This window comes from Zonotrichia leucophrys, chromosome 7 (assembly GCF_028769735.1).
Source record: "Zonotrichia leucophrys gambelii isolate GWCS_2022_RI chromosome 7, RI_Zleu_2.0, whole genome shotgun sequence".
Lineage (NCBI taxonomy): Eukaryota > Metazoa > Chordata > Aves > Passeriformes > Passerellidae > Zonotrichia > Zonotrichia leucophrys.
In genome coordinates this window covers 11,670,737-11,691,706 of record NC_088177.1, presented here as the reverse complement: position 1 = coordinate 11,691,706, position 20,970 = coordinate 11,670,737, and the positions used below count along the sequence as shown (strand labels likewise).

Genomic DNA, 20,970 nt, shown 5'->3' with positions numbered 1-20,970 from the left:
ATTGTACATGACACAACAAAGACTGATATTTTCCTGTCTCTTTTGTTCAAAGCTTCGCTGAAACCATTAGCAAAAACTTGTCTCATCAACCCAGTGTGAGGAGCTACACATTTTTTTGAGATAGTTTTGAGTTCTAAGGCTGCTAAAACTCTTAGAAATAATGGATTAGAAACAAGACAGATTTTCTAAAGGCCTGGATATTCAGATTATATTTCTTTAAAGAAAAAGCCATTTCTTCTTTCCATCTGAAGCACACATGTAGTAATATGCATTTGAGGGAGAGTGTTTTGGGAACCACTTTCCTTCCATCTCCACAAAGAAGCATGCCCAGTAAAAAACCTGAATTTAAATTAAGTCTGGCAGAAACAAGGAACACCTTGCACAGAGAATCTAAATAGTATTCTTGCCTTTGATATGAAAAGCACACAGAGCATTAATAAAAACCATGTTCAAATATAATGGCAAATACTTTTAAAAATCTGCTGTCACCTCTAAAAGCTAATTTTGGAAAAGAAAAAGATGAAAATCACAGAGATAAGCATATTAACAGTTCCCAATCTGTATTTACAAATCTCATAGATCTGTTAATGAGTAATATTAAGTAGATAAACGATGCTAATAGAATATGAAAAATCCTAAAAGCTAAAATTTGCATCCTGAATCTGCGAGTGTGCATGCAGTACATTCAAAGGGTGAAACTGTGAATTTCATGGATTAAAGCATTAAGACTCTGCAGAGTGACTGGCAGGAAGAACAAGAAAGTAGAGTAAGAAGAAGAAGGCAGACGGCACGTACAAAGCAGTCGGTGTCCTTGGGTCCGTAGCAGCCGCCGGCGCACTCGCGGTGGCAGCAGTCGCTGACGTAGGGCCCGTAGCAGCGCCCGTCACACTGCTCTGCACACACGGTCTTGGTCACTGCGGGGCAGGAAAAGGGACAGCGTCACACACAGCGCCAGGCACAGAGCTCCCCGACTGCTCCTTGAGCAAAACACCCACAGCAGGCTGGGAAAACCCCCAGGAAGGGAGGGAAACGCCTCAGGGGTGCTGGCGCTCGGATCCGGAACGCCTGCAGGCACTTGGACCCAGAACAACTGCAGGACACCTGGACCCACAACACCTGCAGGACACCTGGATCAAGAACATCTGCAGGATACCTATGTCCAGAATGTCTGCACAACACTTGGACCCAGAACATCAGCAGACATCTGCATCCAGAATGCCTGCAGGACACTTGGATCCCGAACATCTGCAGGACACCTGCATCCAGAACACCTGCAGGACACCTGCAGGACACTTGGACCCAGAACATCTGCAGGACACCTGCACCCAGAACACCTGCAGGACACCTGCACCCAGAATGCCTGCAGGCTCTTGGATCCAGAACATCTTCAGGACACTGCATCCAGAGCACCTACAGTACACTCGTATTCCAGAACTCACAGAATGACTGGGTTTGAAGAGACCTTAAAGGTCATAAAGTCCAAATCATGCCCCTCAACTAAAACCTGGCACTCGGTGCCATATCCAGTTTTTTCTTAAGCACATCCAGGGATGGTGACTCCACCACCTCCCTGGGCAGGTCATTCCAGAACTTTATCACTCTTTCCGTAAAAAACCTTCTTTCTAACATCCAACCTATATTTCTCTTGATGCAGAATGTCTTCAGGACACTTGTATTCCAGAAATTCTGCACATCTGTATCCAGAATGCCTGCAGGACACCCGTCTCCAAAATGCCTGCACAATCCCCTCTTTAGGAGCACACATGTTGCTCAAGGACTCTGGAGAAGGAATTTTTAGCATGTCCTCTTACCCTTGGAAATTCATGAGGAATGTTACTCTCAAATAATTAATTTTTTTCAACAAGATATGACACTCTCTCCCCTGCCCCCCAGAAATAACAGAAGAGCCCACCAGTTTTCCCCACCAAGAACAGCAACACAGAGTAAATGAGTGAAATTCAGAGTGAGGCCACCAATGTCACAGCCAAAGGCTGCCCTTGGTGGCAATCCCTTTGGCAAATGGGAACAGAACAGACTGCAACCTTGGAGCACGTTTGGAAACACCACTTGCTATTTCTAACACAATCCTGCCTTCATTCTCAGACTGGAGCAAGGAGATCTACCAGCTGGATTGTTCCACACCACTGGGGGCTTAACCTTGTGCAAAGAATGGTCACCCAGTGGCCCATCACCTCCCCTCCCTCACTCAGCTGTAACCTTTACTTTATGGAAAAAGAAATTAATATTATCCAAACTAAACCAGCCACCACTGCCTACTGGGCTGTCAGCTGTCTTTTGATATAAGCTGGGATGATACACTTTGGCAATTAACCTTCAACACCTATTTTTTAAAAAGCATTTAATTACTTCTTGATGAAAAACACTTTTCAGAAAGCAAGAGAAAAAATTTCCATACAACTTTCTGCTTGATTCTACTATTTTAATGTATAAATAACACCTTTATAAGTACATTCTGATCCAAAATCCCTTCACTACTTGCCAGAAATACTTAAGGTAATGCTGAAAGTTCTTGCTACATACAGTATTTATTTAGGACATACAAATGTAAATAACTAAAGAGAAGTGATTATTGGTAATCTACAGAATAAAACAATGCACTTTTAGAACATTTTCATCTTGCTGATAGCAGAGGAAAACCCCCAGAGAGAAAGAAAAGGCTTTTGTGGTTTTGCAATCTAATTTGAGGAATTTGGGAAATTCTGTGAAGGCACTTACTGTCAACACTGCCAGAGAAGCACATTAAAAAGATTTGTTTATTTAAGTGACAGTATTGATAAACATTAAGACAGATGTGAAACAATGGCACCTGTGGCTGTGTGCCACCAGCACACTGTGTGACAGTCTTGGCTCATGAAAATGAACAAATTCCTTCCCTAGTCTGTGAGTGTGCCTCGTTTTCCACCAGCCCAGGATTTGCCCTGGACTGAGCACTGTGTGCCTCGCAGAGAGGCAAAGCCCAGCCTTACCCTGGGGGAAGGCCCTAACACCCAGTGGAGGGCAGAGATGCTGTTCAGTTCACCCCAAAACCCAAACCCTCTGTGGTCACCTGTGTCACTGCCCAGGGAGCAGCTGCTCCTGGAGCCAAGGGCCACCACCCAAAGGCTCTGCCTCCCCTTCTATGGCACTTTGTGTTTTGACCTGGCCACAGTCAATTCTGCATTGTGCCTGCGCCTCAAGGCCATGCATGGAGCCCACTGATAAATGCATTCCTTGCTGTGCCCCACAGCTATTGGACATTTTACTTAAACCCCAGGAAGCTTTGGTGTAAAGCCTCTCTGTGTGGGTAATCAGTGGGAGCTGCCAAATTCACCTCTGATTTATCTACCCCAGAACACGCTGCTGTTGGGTGTGGACCACAATGTCCACCCTGTCCATGGAGCCACTGGTTCCTCATGGAAGAACAGCTCAGCTGGCTGGAGCATGGTGCTGACAACACCAAGGTTTTGGGGTTGATCTTGGGATGGGCCATTCACACCAGGGCTGATCTGGGGGAACACAGCCCTCTCTTTCCTCTCTTCAGCACAATGTTTGAACCGGATGCCTTCAAAAAGCACATTTTGCTTCTGGTTAGACATCTGCTCAAGGAGGGTCTCTACCACACTGCTCAGGATAGGGAACACTGCGGGTTTTCCTGAAGCAAAATGAATAATTACAGCAAAGGTTTGTTGCTGTTCTTCCCCAGTTGTTTATTTTTCAGGGAAAACAAACAATGCCAACAGAAATGCCAGTGTGTTGTTCTAGGAAGAGGCCAGAAGATACCATATCTATCTCCTGGATGCCATACTTGCATTACAGCTGCTACTGAAGGCCCAGGTCTGTGGAGAACCAGTCAGGTGTCTCCAGTGGCACCACACACACCAAGACAGTAATGAGCTCGGCAGGCTCTGGATCTAAGGACTTAAGGTTTTTCCCCAAGCCAAAACAAACACAAGGCAATTCTGTGTATTTTCGGAAGGTCTGAAACAATTTGATTGCTCAGATGCCAATAAACACCACTCACCAGTTCAGCTTCCTGCAATCATTCTCAGGGAAATACACAGAAAATACACCTAGCTGCACTGGTTTAAAAAGATTATAAGCTTTTTTCCCCCCAAATCCAATAAATTGATTTTATAGCTGTAACTCGAGACCTATCTGAATTATAAATATTGTCCAGAATGTCAAACTATGTGGCATTTCAGGTGGCTGGTACTCATATCTTCACCCAACACAATAGCTAGGAGAGCCTCACTAATCCCAGCTGAGACCCCAAGCTTCAAAGCAGACCTTTTAAGGGTCAGCACAACTACCTGCCTGGATTCCTACAGATCCTGTGTGTGATCCCAAGAACTTGGAGGGTTCAGATGCACAGAACTGTCACAGTCAGGGCCAGGACCAAAGCACAAACACCCAAGTTCCTGAAAAATGTGCTGTGCATTGAGATGGATTTCTGGGTGAGACTGTCAACTTCTACCAGTATTTCATAGCAATAAACTGTGATGAAACAACCACCTCATGTACATGTGCAAATTAGCAGTCTCTTTTATATTTTCCCCTCATCTTTGATTGTGTCAAGACAATATCAATCCATGAAGGCACAAATGGGAAGTAACTGAAATCAATGGAAGTGTTCCCAACACGCAAAGTTATTAGAGCAGTACAAGGGTTTTAATTAAAGATGCTGGCTCCAAGCAGAAGTGTGGGTTTCCCTGATTGATCCCAGCTGCTGGTTCAGCTCTTTCTGTGTGCCCCTCCAGGATCCTGCTTGCCTTTGGCTGCTCTAATTTGGCACCTTCTCAGCAACACCAGCTGCACAAGGACAGTGTAAATACAGCTGTGCCCTGACCACACTCCTGTGCTCACACAGAGTCAAGGTGCACTTGACATTTGCTAAATGTTTTGTGTTTCAGGTTTGATTTATAGGTTAGATTTGGGTTTTTTTTGCATTCCCTTAGTTGGGTCTATATGCTGATTTAGATTGTTGTCTTTTCAGTCACAATCCTCTGGGGAAAAGTGCATAATCTGTCACTTTAATAATATATTGGATTGTAAAAGTTTTAATTTCTGCATCAAACTCTTAACAGATATGAATAGCAAAAATTTTAACAACCTAACTATGGATTTTCAAATTTAATTAGTAACTTCCAAAGGCATTTGTTATTATTTTTATAAGTGTTTTACATTCTATTCAGTGTGTGCCCAATACAGTTTGAAAAACAGAGTCTTTTAAAAAGTATTTTCACATTAGCTTTTCCTGACACTGAAAGAAGTTATATCATCTCAATTTCAAATCCTTCCTATTAGCATCTACTAATATTTTAATTATAAAAGTAAAAAGCATAGCCAACTGTGTATAACATTATCCTGGAATTTTATCTTCTCTATCTCCTAACAGAACAGCTTGGCTTAAATTTCCTATTAATTGTCTTCTTAAATACACGAATTTTCTTGTCACATTTAGAGAGACATTAGAACAGAGTTAGATGCAGGTGGTGTTTCAGACAGAGTTAGCAACAAAGACATTGCTGGAAGGCAACATAAGCAGCTAGGTAGATGATATTCATGAAAAAAACAAAGGGATTTGGGTTTTTTCCATATGTAATTTGAAATGAAAGACATGGATTAAGATCTTTCATTTTTTATCCTTTCCCAGTAAAATAATTTAAATCTTATCTTGGGAGGGGGGCTCATTAAAATATTTTGCTTCAATCCTCAATAAAAAAAAAAAAAGAAATTATCAAAATGAAGCTCTGAGTTGTTTCTAGGATCAAAATGGTTTGGCACTGGATGTAGCACTGCTGGAGCATTTTCCTAGATGTGTTGGAAAGATGTGCACCCCCAAGGTGACAGGGTTAAGGTATACACAATGTGCACAACACAGCTTGTATCTAACAACATTTGTGAGCCCAAAAGCCAGGCATGTCTTTTAAAATCATACATGAAGGCAGTAAAAGCATAATCCCAGTCGCATTTTTATGTTTTGAGTCCCTACTCAAATTCTCCCTCTTTGCTTCACTCAGTTTGCAGGAAACACATTGTGCAAAAATCCAATGTAGAAACGCCCTTTACCAGCCTGTTCCTTCCATCCTGCTGCTTGTCCAAGGTGCAGCGAGGTCGTGGAGGCAGAGAAGAAGTTTGTGATGCAAAACTAATTCCTGTCCCTCACCATCAGAGTGGGCTTGAAGGTGAGAGGATGTGGAGTAGCTACTCAGGTAGAAGACTCTGATCTGTCTATTTCCCTGACACTTGGATGGGTTATGACTTCTCCTAGTTTATAATTTTAACCCCATGGTTATGCCTAAGCCTAACCATGTTTGTACCCACTGTTTGGATTTGCAAGGGCAGCCACTGAGAGCTGTCACTCCTGGAGCCAACCTTCTGTGCAGCCCTGCTGAGCTCCTGCCTTCCCAGCCCTGCAGATAAGCTCTTCCCTCCCTGGTAATTCCACATTAATCCACCAAATCAGTTCCCTTATCTGAGAGCAGGCTGAGACCATGGGAGCTGATCCTGCCACATGGACCTCTGCAGGCACACAGCTGGACTTGCCATGAGGCTGCAGACACAGCCTGAACCAGCATCGTGGGCTCCTTACAGAACATCACTGCCAAGAACTATTTTAAACTATTCTTGGATAAGATAACCAAGAAGGCCTGAATAAATCTACCCATTTGGATCGGTTATGCAGCTTCTTACAAAGTTACTAGTTTTAACAGACAAACAAGCTTCTCATCAGGCCAGAGGGAAAAAGACCAACACAAATTAATTCTAATCGTGATATAAAACAATTTGGTCAGGTAGGGTTTAAGTCCCTTTCCATTATCTACTTAAGCACACAACCCAAAATCTACTGCTTTTCCTGGTAAGGAGCACAGACTTCCTCAGAGCCATCACAAAGACTGCCAGCAGAGGAAGGAGATGTCCCAGCTCAATTCAGACAAAGAAGAATCTGCTCTGCATCACTGTCCCTTAGTCCTACAGTGTGTCCTGAGGGGGTCTAAACCATGCCGGCAGATGAATATGAAGCAGTGCTACAAGAACACAGCTGTAACTGTGAGCAGCTTCTCCAGCAGAATCAGCTGATGCTCCTAAAGGGAAAGCAGCTCCTGGCAGGGTGGCAGAGCCTCTGCAGGTGGCTCTGTCCCCTGGGGCACCAGGGCAGCTTGGATTTCCTGCTCAGATTCATCAGACATTCACCTCAAGCTGTATGCCAGTTCTAACTCCATCCTAGCTCTCACTCCAAGTAGTCAAAAAAAACAACCAAAACCAAAAACCAAACAACCCCCCAAAAAACCTACCAAAAAGCAGCATCTCTGCACTGTTCCTATCAAGTCCCAGATGACACTGGGCTGACTGTCCTCAGCTCAGAGATTACTTGGGGTGCTCCCCTGGGAGTGATTTGTCACAGTCCTTCCTTCCCATTTACCACTCAGCCAAGGAAACAATCATAAGCTGAGGAAGTGTTCTGTGGGAGAGCTCCCCTCAACCACTTGATTTCCCAGGAAGAGTGATTCCAGTAAAGGCAACTGGTTTTCACCCTCTTTCAAGCAGGAAGAAGAAAAAAACTTGTAGAAAAAACAACCCTCAATTTTCTCCTCTTTTATTATTATCTGCTAATATTGGCACTGTACTTCTGGCTCTTTTGTGCCTACATGAAGGAGCTTAAAGCTCCTTTAGGAAGGAAGAAGGAACTCATTTTCATGCTCTCTAAATTCACAAGGACAGGAAAACAGCATGAATGACCCTTCACTTACTACTTCCTTCACAAAAACCTATTATTCTCACTTTCAGTACAACTCAAATCTATTCTGAAGTTACTATAAAGAAAACAGCTCTGCAAGATAACTAATATTCCCAGGCTACCATTGAAATTAACAGAGTATTTTGGCATCAGGAACATTGAAGTGTCAGGTGGTCATTAAAGAGCTCCAAATCTGCCATCAATAACCATCAATACTCTCAAGAGCCATGCTCCATGTTTCCACCAAGTAGTGAAAAGGAAATTCAAGTTAGCATAAGGAGTTTTAGAAAGCCCAGGGGAGGAAAGAAATGCATCATTCATATGGGTAAGGAAAAAAAAGAAAATAATCTATTGATAAAAATATACAGGGGAAAAAAACCCTTGTACATTTTAGAGTTATACAGAACACAGAATTTATAGCATCCCTTCACAACTGGAAGAAAAAACAAATAGGATCTCTGCTCCATTGTTTTCCAGTCCTTTGTTTCTCACTCTTACACACTTACAGGTCTGGCAGTGATTCTCTGTCGGTCCCCAGCACCTTCCTGTGCAGGACTTGTGGCAACGACCACCTGCAGGACAGACAGAAAGAGAGAGATGGGAAATGTGCCTTCCTTTCAGTCCTTTAACATCCAGCAAGCACAAAAGACAAGAGCCCACCTTGTCTTTGGAAGATTTTTATACTTAAGCAAGGGTGAAACAGTGCCTATAAAAAAAACCCAACCAAATAACCAGGCCTGGTGTCAAACTTATACGAAATTCAGGTACTTACCTAAATGCTTTATACTCTAAATATCTTTTCATTATGCATAATGACTCCGAAATTTTAAAACAAAAAGAAGTATGAGCAAGTCTGGAGGACTAAGGTACAATGTTATCACTAAGTGCCATCACTGCTGCTTTCCACAGCCTATGTAAAACCTGCTGATTCCTTCACAGGAGAGGAGATGGCTGTGCTGGAAAAACTTTACAGCTACTTACCTCCTGTCCAATTTCATCTGAACAATTGTCACAGTTGAGACAACTACAATGCACAGAGTATCATCACACAATTTCAGAAAGGTTCAACCCACACACAGTAACACCTCACTTCTTCAGAAGGCTTCAGGCACTGCCCACACACAGTAACACCAGGGCACCTCAGCAGGCTGCAAGCATCTGCCCTTCTTGTCCTTCAGCCCAGCTTTTTATCCCCTGCTGTTGCTGCCCTGCCCCTGTGTGCCCTCTGTTCCCTTTGGTGGTTGGTCAGTGCCCCTGGGCACTCCATGGCTCGTTCCCTTCAACAGCATTCACCTGTCCTGCACACCTGTAGCCCATTAAGGACAAGGCTGGGCCCAGCCCCACTCCCAACCACCACAAACTGTGTCCCTACAAACAATGGGACATCCCACTCAATGCCTTTCGTTCAAAGCCATCCCCTCTTCCCCACAAACGTGCATGGTCTGCATGTCCAACATTATGGTCAGGGAAATGTGCCCTGTGCAACCCCTTGAACCCCAGTGACAGCAAAGCTCACAGGAGCTTCTGTTTTCTGGCTGCTGGTTCTTTGCCTTTGGTTGTGCTTCAGAAGGAACCTCACGTTCCTTCAAGCCTGGGATAAGATGCTCTGCATCATCTTTCCTCATGCCGGTATGTCACAGTTGAGACAACCACAATGCACAGAGCATCACCACACAATTTCAGAAAGCTCCAATCCACACACAGTCACACCTCACCTCTTCAGAAGGCTTCAGGCACTGCCCACACACAGTAACACCAGGGCACCTCAGCAGGCTGCAAGCATCTGCCCTTCCTGTCCTTCAGCCCAGCCTTTTATCCCCTGCTGTTGATGCCCTGCCCCTGTGTGCCCTCTGTTCCCTTTGGTGGTTGGTCAGTGCCCCTGGGCACTCCATGGCTCGTTCCCTTCAACAGCATTCACCTGTCCTGCACACCTGTAGCCCATTAGGGTAAGGCCCAGCCCCACTCCCAATGACCACAAACTGTGCCTTGCATTGTAAAATACAGCTGTAAGAAGAAGCATTAACAATGCTAAGTTTTTATAAACTACCTAGTTATTAGTGACTGAAATTCACTTGGACTGAGGGGGGAGTTGAGTTCATGTGTCCATGTCATGTAAATGCTGACCCATGCGAGAGGGACTGGCAAGCAAGGAGAAGACCTGGAATGTTCTCCTCTGGCTGCACTTCAGCACCACAGGAGAGAGCGCTCAGACAGTCCCACACCAGTCTGGGCTGAGAGGGAAGGGAGACCCCATTCCATGGCTGCCATCTGGACGTGGCCAAGGTCCAGGCACACTCCCAGGTGTGGCAGTGCCTGAGGGGCAGGCAGGCCAGCCCTTCACAAAGCCAGAGCTGATGGGATGAGCGAGACACCCAACGTAAATCTTGTGGAAGACTCTGCACGTCCTTATCGCTGTGCTTTTGATCGCAGGAAGCCAACCTTGTGTTTGATTAAACTTTTATACATCACTGAGTACTGCTGAGATTCTGTTAAGTGAATTTCCCCTTTGAACCTGATCCAGGTTCAATCCTTTCAATCGTGTATTAACAGCTGCTGCTGCTAACACTGCTCCATTACACTAAATCAAATACTTGCCATGTGCCCTGATGGGAGACGGCGTTGGAGAAAGTGCAAAATGTCTCTCCGCTGAGGTTGGATCACCCTAAAGACAAACACTGCTCCTCTTACAGCAGGGTGCTCACACCTGTGAGATGTTCCAGAGCTGAGCAAACCCACCCTGATGGTTGTGTGAAGTCAGACTCTCTGTCACTAATTTTTCAAAGCCAGCATTGCTCCCTCGGCATTGCTGGTGCTATTGATGATGCTGCCTGGTAATTACCACACTGAATGCCAACTACCTTGTTAAAGCTACCAGCTCCTTGTTGCATTCATGTTCATTTAAAGCAATTATACTTGGGAAACATTGTTGCTGATATCACCAGCACATAATTCTCTGTCACCTTCTACCATCTGTTTATTTAGATCACAAATGTACTATAACTACATAAATGCAAACTCATTCTGGCTGACAGGGAGGGCGCTCCATCTGGCATGAATAATGCAACTTTAATCAGTAATAACGATTATTATGATTATTAAGAGACTACTGGAACCCTGCACAGAAAGCAAATATATCCACACTGATTTATAAGAATGAAAGTTTTAAATGGTGAGATAAACAGCAAATTAAAGGAAGAATTTTAACAGATGAGGCTTGATAAGATACAGGTTGTTAGCTGATTTTGGGACTCGCTGAACTGAATAGAAATGCTCCCTTGGAGGGGGTTTTATTAACCAGCTACTCCTGATCAGCAGGAGGAGCAGGATGGATGCACACTCAGGGAACTTTCCCATCTCTGCTGGGGCAGCTCAGGAGCCACAACCCACCCACAACGTGAGCTCCTCATGGAAGACTCTCCTCTATCCCAGTCCTTCCTTGAGGTCTGGAGCTCAGGGAGGAAGTTGGAGACTCTGCACCCACCACCATAAAGCACAGGTCACTTGTAAATACACATTCCTGAGGCACACTAAGGCAGCAACCTGGCTGCTCCTGCCCCTTTTTGTCCCAAACCATTCTGTAAACACTGGGCTTTCCACTGTAATACTGCTGTGGGATAACACAGAAGAAACTTCAGCATCCCTCGAAGTGATCCCTAACTAAAGAGCCTACCCATACCACTGTAAAAGTTGTACTTAAAATAAAAATCTTCATATCTGAAGCACCTATGGGCTGAGCTGAGCCTTGCTATGCAGCCAAAAATTTATTCAGCCACCTCTATTCCTCCTGGAAATAAAAGCAATTCAGCATCTTCAAAACATCATTTTAAAAATTTTTTTAACTTGCATGCCTGCTGCTGGTACATGACTTTGTTTGGCAGTGTCAGATGATGATTTGCATTTAAATAGAGATATTTAACAATAAAGCAAGAAAAGGCTGCCAGTTTCCTTTTTTCTCACTGGGAACTCAAAAGTGTCTGTTTCATTGTTTTCACTTTTCTCAGCTGTACAGACACTACCAGGAGCTAAGCTTGTAGGCAGCACACCTCTGAATTACATTGTTTTTTGTCCTTTTGAAGGTCAAATATACTGAGAATTAAAAAGCAAACTCCCTCCAAATAGTGTATCTATATTGGCTTAGTTGTTTTAAAGAGAAAAAATAACTTTCCTTGCTCTCAGTATGAACTGGTCCAGATTCTGCCCTCACATCCTTCTGTATTTCACCAGGTTTCTCCCACTAAGGGAAAATCTGTCCTGTAATAAGGACAGATTGAAACCCATTAAAGACCAGCTCTGCAAAATTAAGACAGAAATAGTCCTGTGGAAGTCAACATACACAGGAGCATAACAAGCATTCATGTGAGGAACAGGTCTCACAATGAGATCTGTATATCAGGCTTAAATGATAATAAATCTATTGGCCCTAAGGTTGACAAGGCCTTTGGAGGAATTACACTACTACTCACAGATATTCCTGTATATATTTCTTAAGATTTTTAGACTGTGAGGCAACAGATTTGAAAAGAAAAAAATTATGGAACAATTTGTGGCATAAATCATTCCTGTTATTCCTTGTGTCTAAAATATTCTAAACGTACAGCAGAAAGGGCTAAAAGAATTTGGCCAAAATAAAACCTCTCTGCAGGGCACAACCTTGGCCCATTTACTTGATTCTCCACATTAGTGAAGGCACATTTTCCTTTTCCAAGCAAGATAAGGAAGGAAAGAACCTACAAAAAAAACCTACTCCCCATTACAACTGGGACACTGGAATACATTTCTGCTCCTGAACAGTAGCATTGTTTTGCACACACAGTGCCAGTTTGGAGGCTACCATAATTTCCACAGTAATGAAATCTAGGTGAAGAAAAGGCAGATTCCCACTGGAACATGAGAATTAATTTAGCTTTGGCAAATTGCACAGGGAAAACCAATGTTTTGTCTCCTGGGCTGTCTTCCCTTAGCTAATTATCTTGGCCCTTGGCTAAGATGTTCCCAGATCTGAATTATGGACTCTGGGAAGAGCACCTTCCTTGTCATTTCCAGGATAGAGTTTTATTTGTGGGAAATGCTTCTGCTTTCCCAGCCAGGGAAAGTCACCAGCAGAAAATGTTTGCTCACTAGCTTGGGAAAGACCAAGGTTACTTCATCCTTGTATTTTCCTGAGAATTGAGAAGGGCTTTCCTTTGACTCCAGACTGACTTTATTATTTCAGAAGCAGTAAAACCACAAAGGATTAAGTTACTGAAGAGACAAGAAAAATGAAGTGCTCCTCTCAGCTCTAAGCTCAGTGTCAGACAGAGAAGAAACCCTGCTTCTTCCCCATCAGCTATGCCAGCTGCCTCAAGCAGACCCCTCTCAGTAGGAGAAGGAAAGCAGAAATAAGAGAAGAAACGTCTCACTTTGCACAAAGCTTACATTTACAGATGGTTTCTATCTGGTTGGAAATCATCATTCAGTGTTAGGATACCTGCAAGACATTGATACTGAAGTGCAAATAAACACAGAAAAAATAAAATGGCTTAGGTGGTTACAAGCCATAGTTTTAGGCAGCCTTTTTACTTACCTAACAATCTAAAATAGTTGATTAACACTCAAAACAGCTATAAATCACTTATTAGCTTCTGTAAGCTGCTTATAAACTAACTCATCCTTTGCCTAAAAAATTCACTCCTGCAAAAATGCTAAGGATCCCATAGAGATGTTTCTAGATATAAACAGCCCCAAAGTCCATGAAATTCCAGGTATACTCTGTGGTAAGAGTCCCAGGCTGTTCTTTGCATGGCTTAGGTGAGTCAGAAGGTTTTTATAGGCCTGAGTGTTGTTCTTCTAGGCAGCTAAACTCCTTAGTTCTGTGTATGCATAGATAACAAAATCCAACTGTAATTCAAACACTGCAACACAGCATTAAGGAGAATTAAAATACTATTGTTGTGATGGATTGTTCTGCCTTTATCAGGCCATAATGCTTTCCCTGTCCTTGTCTGACTATTCCTATTGTCATATGTTCATTCATTCATTCACACTTCTTTGTTAGGTAAAAATCATTTTGCATTTCCTACCTGCCCTGTGCTAGCCTTCAGATCTCTGCTATTGATTTGAAAGTTAATTACCTAAGAGAGTCTCACACTTCCCAGGATTTCCTTCCCTAATGGCAGGAGAGACACACACTGCAAGAAAAAGTAAAACTTTCTATAAAAGAAGAAAATGTGTTATAGAAATATCTAGTGCTCATTTTCTCTTCCTCTGTAGAAGCATAATGGGATGCAGAAATCTAAGGGTCAATTCTCCCACTGTTAACAAACTATATGCTTTCATTCATGTCAGGTGAATTCACCTAAGGATCTGTAACCAAATAATTTTCCAACAGAGGATTAGTCCCATAAAATTCACGCATTTCTTTAACAAGCTGTACCTGAATTGGTGTTGTTACTTTTATTGTATTATTGGAGACTTTTCTATCTCCTCTTTGCTTCTATTTTTGCTTCTCCCCTGAAGTCTCCATGCCCAGTGGAAACACCTGGGCGCAAATATGAATGGGATCCTTTCACAGAGAAAACTCACATAGGGTACATAAACAATTACCTACACTGTGGAAAAGCCCAGCACCTGTTGTGGATCCATCCATCCATCCATCCATCCATCCATCCATCCATCCATCCATCCATCCATCCATCCATCCCTTAGAGCCCAACCCTGTGCGAAATTAATTTGTAGAGAATTCTCCAAGTTTGACAGAAGACTTACACAGTATGTATCTGTTTGTAAACCTTGAGATAAGAAATGCTGTCTTTGAAATGTTATAGAATAATTCAGACATTGTTGAGACAGAAAAAGAATGAGAAATAAGTTGTTCTAATCTGGCACAACCCCACCTGGCAGGAGGATGCATCCAGCCAGGAGCTCTGTAAGGGTGGAAGCAAACTCCTGCTCACGATCCCTTCCAACAGGGAGTTCCAGTTCTGCCAGTCAACACCTCTATCTCCCCCTCATCTTCCTCAGCAGATAAGAAAAGAGACAAACACAAATGGAGAGGGACTCAGGGACAAGCAGCTGAAAAGAAACTGGCCTGGGAAACAGGTCTGGGAAATGAAAACAATCCAAGAGATAGGCCCTGAAAGACAGGCACAGAAAGAGATACAGGGACAGCGTGAGGGGGAGCAGGGAGAGGGAGCAGAGATAAAATTTAGCCAGCAGTAAAGAAAACAAAAACTGAATACCAAAGAGGGATGCATTACCTTGAGTAATGTGGGATGGAGACGAACCTTGTCTGTGCACAGGGACCAAGTGCCTGTTGAGAACTGCAAAATCACAGAGTATTGCCAGATCCACTGGTGGCAGACAGTTTTGATTTTAAGGGAGATTGGCCACCAGGGGTAAAGGAATAAATGGAAAGTCAAGAAGAGCATGTCAGCAGCACCGAACGGGCTCGGGCTGCTGGATTCATATCTGCTGCTGACAGCTCTGAGCTGATAGGGAGCTCACTGTAACGTTACTGCAGCTGCTACAGAAAAATGTCTTCAGGCCACAGTAATGACTACAGAAAGGGACCTGAGGGGGGTAATGAAGACACTGGTTATTTTTCTCTGTCTGCAGCAGACAGCGCTGGTAAGGCTGTGTGACTCGATGCATTAATTGGGGGTTTAGTCAGCCACACAAAATAAAAACCTTCACATATGACATAGTCTAAAACTTTACACTGATTAAGCAATTAGGAGCTATTAATTATCACTGCTTATAGCTGTTAGCACAGAGCAATGTAAGTGAATTCCCCCCACTGTGATGGTGAATTAGTTCCAATCAGCATCAAATGCCTTCCTGAACACGCACACAGGGATGCTGAGCAAATGGGGAGACACAGCCAGAAGGCTAAAAGGATAGGTCAAGGCATACCTGCTGCTTGGCAGGCTCATCAAGAACAACAAAGCCTCAGGAATACTTCCGTTGTAATCATTATTGTTTAAAAAATCAGCCACAGGTAGCTGCCCCTCCTCCCTCAGCGCAGCAGGAGCAGAACAGCAGCCTGGTCCCTGCACACTGGGGACAGAGTGAAACACACTCCCTCCAGTGGAACATCCCCAAAGCACACAGATCACAACCCCAGGCCCCTTCAAAATCCTGCAGTAGCTCTTATTTCCTCTGTGGGGATGGAGAGGGTGCTACTCCACAGCCTGCATGTGAACTCTGAGCCAGGGTGCCGAGTTACACCTCTCATTCTTTCTCTCCTTTGCTTCCTGCGATGAAGGCTCTCTCCTCTCAGTCAGCAAGCCAAGAAACACTGTGGGGCTGCCCTCTGGAAGGGGAGAGCACAGAGCTGGCAGCCACCCCTCCCCAGGACAGCTCTCCAGCCCAAAGGGACAGAGCTGGGCACAGCACACAACCATCCCTGGGCTTGTGCCCGCAGCTCGGTGGCTGAGATCACTGGGGAGCCATGGATCAGAGCAGCCCTAGGAGTTCTGTATTGAACCTAATGATTGCTTAATACTCAGAATTTCGACAGATAAAGTAGAAAAGATGCCAACTAAGACCAGCCTGGGGCAGTTTCCACCGGGAGTTGAGAGCCAGGACGTACAGATTTGGATGCAAGGGAGGAAACTCAACCCTGCTCCCCCACACCCTGAAGAACCCCTGAGCTGATAATAAAAGAAAGAGAAAAAAGGGGAGAAAGTCTGTCTTAAGGAGGAAATTCGAGTGTGAGCAGAAGACAGGTTTGTGAGAGGAAGGCACTGCAGATTCCAGCACACAGAAAGCCAACATCTTCTGTGCCTTTACATTCAGCTCAGCATTTCCCCTGCATGGGGCTGTCTGAAGTGCCTACATTTCCTGTCTTGGCAGCAGTGACGGCAATGCCCAGCACTGACACCTGCATCCCTCCCTACCTGAGCTCACTGCCCACTGCCTCTCACACCTGGCACTCCTCTGGGGTGACAGCACAGGAAATCCAAACCCACGAACAAACCAACAGCAGGGGAGCACATGGGCACCTGTGGCTTGTCTGGAATAAATCTGGAGCTAGGTCTCTGTCCACAGGAGCTGCAGCACTTATTGTTTGATGCACAGATCAGCTGAGAATGGAAGGATGCAGATATAAGTTGCTTTTTTGGGGGGGAGAGGATGTGCAGCACTGGGAAGAAAAATTCCTGCACCATTAGATGAGATTTTTCAGAGGAGGCTCTCAACAAACTCAAACACAGAGCTCAGAGTGTTCTTGTGTGGGTTTAATAGCAGCTCCTCAAACAGGTCAAGTCAGTCAATATCACATCAGTCAAAATATTGTCCTGTTATAATATTTCTGTAATGCAATCAAAGCAGTAATAGAGTTCCAACAGAGGGACATAAAGTTTTCATTTTTTAAAGAAAGTAATAACCTCAAAGAAAGGAAATCAAAACTTGAAATTGAATTGGCTTTCAAAAATCATTTTATTCTTTCTAGATCCCATGTAGTATTCCTAGAATCTGGCAGGGTGTATTTAGAACTGCTAATGTATTAATCAACCTCTGACTCAATTGTATGGAAATACTAGAAAGGAATTCCTCATTCCCATGAAATCTGGAGTCCAGTTTTAGGTCAGTTTATAAAGTTTGGATGAGCCTCTTAATGTGCTCAAACAAAACTGATTATTTCAAAGCAATACTTGGAGCACGGAAGCCCCTTCTCTGTTGGAAAATGTTGGCTGAACATATATTCTGATATTTAGATTTAATGTTTGCTATACACAAAAATTTAATAAAAATAATCATACAAATTTCAAAGTGCAATTTCCAGGACAATTTTCAGTTATCAGAGATCTGCTAAGAGGTGATGCTTTGGGCATGATGGGTCTGTCACAAGAAGGAAGACCCTGAAGCTGCCCTGGGTTGGAGCAGACCTGTGGCCAGAGCCCTTTAGCCAGGCTGTCCACAGGACAGTTCTGAGTTTTTGCCAGAACAGACAGAACAAACAAAACCCTAAAAACCACAGATGTAACAGCAGCAAAGACTTGGGGTGGTTTTGAGTTTGATGAAGGCAGCAGAACAGTGTGTTGGGAGAAGCCACCTGGTGTCAACACTGCACCCACCAAGCCCATCTGAGGACATGCAGGGTGCGAGGCACATAGCAGCTCCCAGATCCTGCAGACACTCTTTCAGCTGCTGATTCTATACTCTTTATTCCCTTCCCCTTTCCCTTAGCAGCTCTTTGAAGGCAGGTTGTGAGAGAGCTGAAGCTTGCTGTGAGAGACCAATCCCACCCACCCACTCACTACAAATCTGGCAATCACCATGCAATTAGGCTATTTTAAATATTCTGAGTATTTGGGGGTTGTTTCCCACTTTCAAGAAACACCAGTGCTTGTGATAAACAAGCTGCCTGTAATGGAATGCTTTCATTCAGGCTGAAAGTCTCTCCCTTGTGCAATACCCTGCTTAAACACCAATCTGCTCATAAACAGGTGCTGTGCTGTAATACATTATGCACATACAGGTTGCCATTAACTGATCTACACACCACCACGTGGAGCCCTACTTCAGTTCTGCACCTACAGAACCACTGCAATATTTTATATATCAACATTGTGACCTCTGCCACGGGGTGAGTGACTTTCACCCTGAAACTGCTAAAAGGAGGGAGGATACTCAGTGAAACCGCTCAGCACTTTGGCAGGGATTCGGTTGGTTCTGCAGCTGAGTATTTTTTGTTTACATTTTCGCAAAATATATTTCTCAGTGCCAAGGGATGCCCATGAGATTCTTCAGAATATGTTAATTCTGGTTTTCTCTGTGCCCTCCTCTCTGTGTCCACGATTTCTGGAACTCCCTATGTCTGTAGCAATTACTTTGCTGGGGTCTGGCAGCATAAAGAGTTCTGTCCCTCACAGCATTATTTTTTCTTATTTGTGTTCATTACTTACTTTTTATTCAGTAACTCAGCTGTGAGAGGCGTTGTATTTCCATTAGATGCCACGTCCGCTTGCCTTTCAAATCTCTTTCAAGGGCAGTCACCAACTGACAAATCCCTTCTGAAAATGCTGGCTGAAGGTATTTACTAGAAAGCTAAACTGATTCCCTTTATTTAAAACACACTGCTCTGGGTTGAGGAAAAAAATTACAGGCAACTTCAAGCAGTTCAGCTTGCCACTCTAATGCAAATCAAGTTCATTGTACCACGAGATTTCATGTATTCCTCCATCTCCAGGTACATCTGCTTGGCAAAAACTATTCTTTAAAATCAAATTTTTCTGTTACTGTATTAGCCTTTCAATTCCAGGTAAAGAAATAAATCATGTCTGGACTAGAGATTCCTTCATGGAAGGCAAAGCAGCCTCCATGTAGCCTGAACAAAAGGCAGATGTGGGACTTTCTGTCTATCTGATACAAATTTTCTTTCCAACTGAAATGTCCATGAAACCATGGACTTCTGCTGCAGAAGTGTGGTGCTTTAAGCCTGCGAAGCCACAGGGAAGGAGCTTTCACAAAATGTTTGTGGCTTTTTATGGAAAAGAACAGCTTCTCCTCCTGGCTTTGCTTTGCCATGGTGATGCTGGTGGCAGGGAACATGTTCTGTACCCAGACCACCTGTCTGCTGAGGCCCTGCTTGCTGGTCTCCAAACATACATTTAAAATGTTAATTGAACTCCAAGTAATAACCTCAATGAAAGGCTATAATTTAACAAACTCTGCAATAACAAATGTCTTCAGGGTGTACTTTCTGCAATGCCATTTTCTCCGTAGGTAGCTTCCAATTTAGATGTGCACCAAAAATGATACACTAGCTATTCTGAAAGGTGGCTTTAAGCATGAATTAGTCACTTCCCTCTTTTCTTTTCACCAGCATACATAAATATATTGCTGTTACTCTGGCCTTGTGCAGAGCAAAATGCTCATGCTTGGAAAAAACACAAAATACCTTGCAGGGATAACTGGACAAAATGTGGTTATCTCATCTGTGTCCTGGTACTGAGGGCTGGGGGATTGGTTTACAAATACTCAGGATTTACATGTAATTGGCTCCTGTTACAGAAGCATCCACTGGTCTGAAGGAAAGATTTTTATTCTACTTTTAATTTCACTGCATTCACCTCCTCACTGACCAATGGCTTTTTTAGACCTGAGGGAAAGGATGGAGTCCTTTCCTGCTCTGATCCAAGATTCCATATTTCACCACTGTGGCTGTGGCTTCTCAAGGGCAGCAGGACTGGTCCTGAGCAGAAATCTGTTTTGGGTGGCCCAGCTGAAAACACTGGGCTGGACATGAACAGCATTTTTATCCAGTTCAGGCACAGCACACCTGAGAACTGGTGCAAGGTCAGGACCTTTGGGAGAGATGGCAATGATCTGACAAACCCCCTGTTCTTCACAGCTATATACATAATTACTTCAGAGTTAAACATCCAATGGCCTATGAGTATACATTTCCACATGAGTGTAAAAATTATCCTTTTCTAATATTGCAGCTACTGGTACAAAAGCTGAGTTACTGTGCTCTGTGAAGAATTACAAGGTCACTATTGAACATTAAATCAAGGGGCTGCCCACCTGTCAGGCCTCATTCTGTGGCTGCAATAAACACCTGTACACAAATTCACCCACATCCCTTGCTGGCAACTCCAAACAGAGACTCTTAATACCCAAGGCAGAATATAAAGCTTATCACTTATACAAAATTCCATGCAAATATCACCTCATGCTGCTTGTGAAACACAGTACAAGAATATAATGCATATATTGAAAACATTGTACACATATCCACATGGCTGATTTTCTCCTGTAACAATTTAAAAAAAGAAAAATAAGGAGCTTCTGGCCTTAAATTAGTTTGACATAGACATATCTGCTAAACTCAGTTTCTACCAGACTGTTCTAATTTCTGTAATGTTTGAAAGAAGTGCATTTTAGAAATCTATTACTCCTTTTGCTAGCATGTGATGAACTGGCAATAGAACATGGCCCAACAAATGCTCAATTATCAGGGCTGGGGGGCAAGTTAACCTGAAAAAGCAACTCACAGTGTGACAGAAGAAATTAAGAAAGGGGAAAAAAAAGGCAAAAAATTGCAGAGCCAGCACTGTTTCCCATCAACCAAACAGAGGGATAAGTATGCCAAACTGAGCTGTAATGCTTCCAAAGACACCTGCTCCCAGGTAAGGTCACTGACAGCTTGGATTGCCAGGAGCACTGAAGGCTGACTTCATAAGCAGCTACACAGCTGGGAAGTCCATTTTTTGTTCCTTTAATTAAAATGCAAAGCACTGGCTTAA

At 43.6% G+C, this 20,970-nt stretch overlaps 1 protein-coding gene across 4 annotated transcripts in view; it reads right to left on the bottom strand.

Annotated features, from left to right (window-relative positions):
* The window catches only part of ERBB4 (erb-b2 receptor tyrosine kinase 4), a 583,385-nt gene that overhangs the window by 164,021 nt on the left and 398,394 nt on the right, over positions 1 to 20,970 (bottom strand). For 2 of the 4 annotated variants that reach the window (XM_064718299.1, XM_064718298.1), the window contains exons 5-6: positions 8,245 to 8,310; positions 796 to 914 (exon numbers count right to left, since the gene is read on the bottom strand). In XM_064718299.1, the coding sequence (XP_064574369.1) occupies positions 796 to 914; positions 8,245 to 8,310 (185 nt within the window). Of the gene's footprint in view, positions 1 to 795; positions 915 to 8,244; positions 8,311 to 8,719; positions 8,852 to 9,453; positions 9,509 to 20,970 lie in introns of those variants that run through there. The other 2 variants (XM_064718300.1, XM_064718301.1) reach the window with 2 other exon arrangements.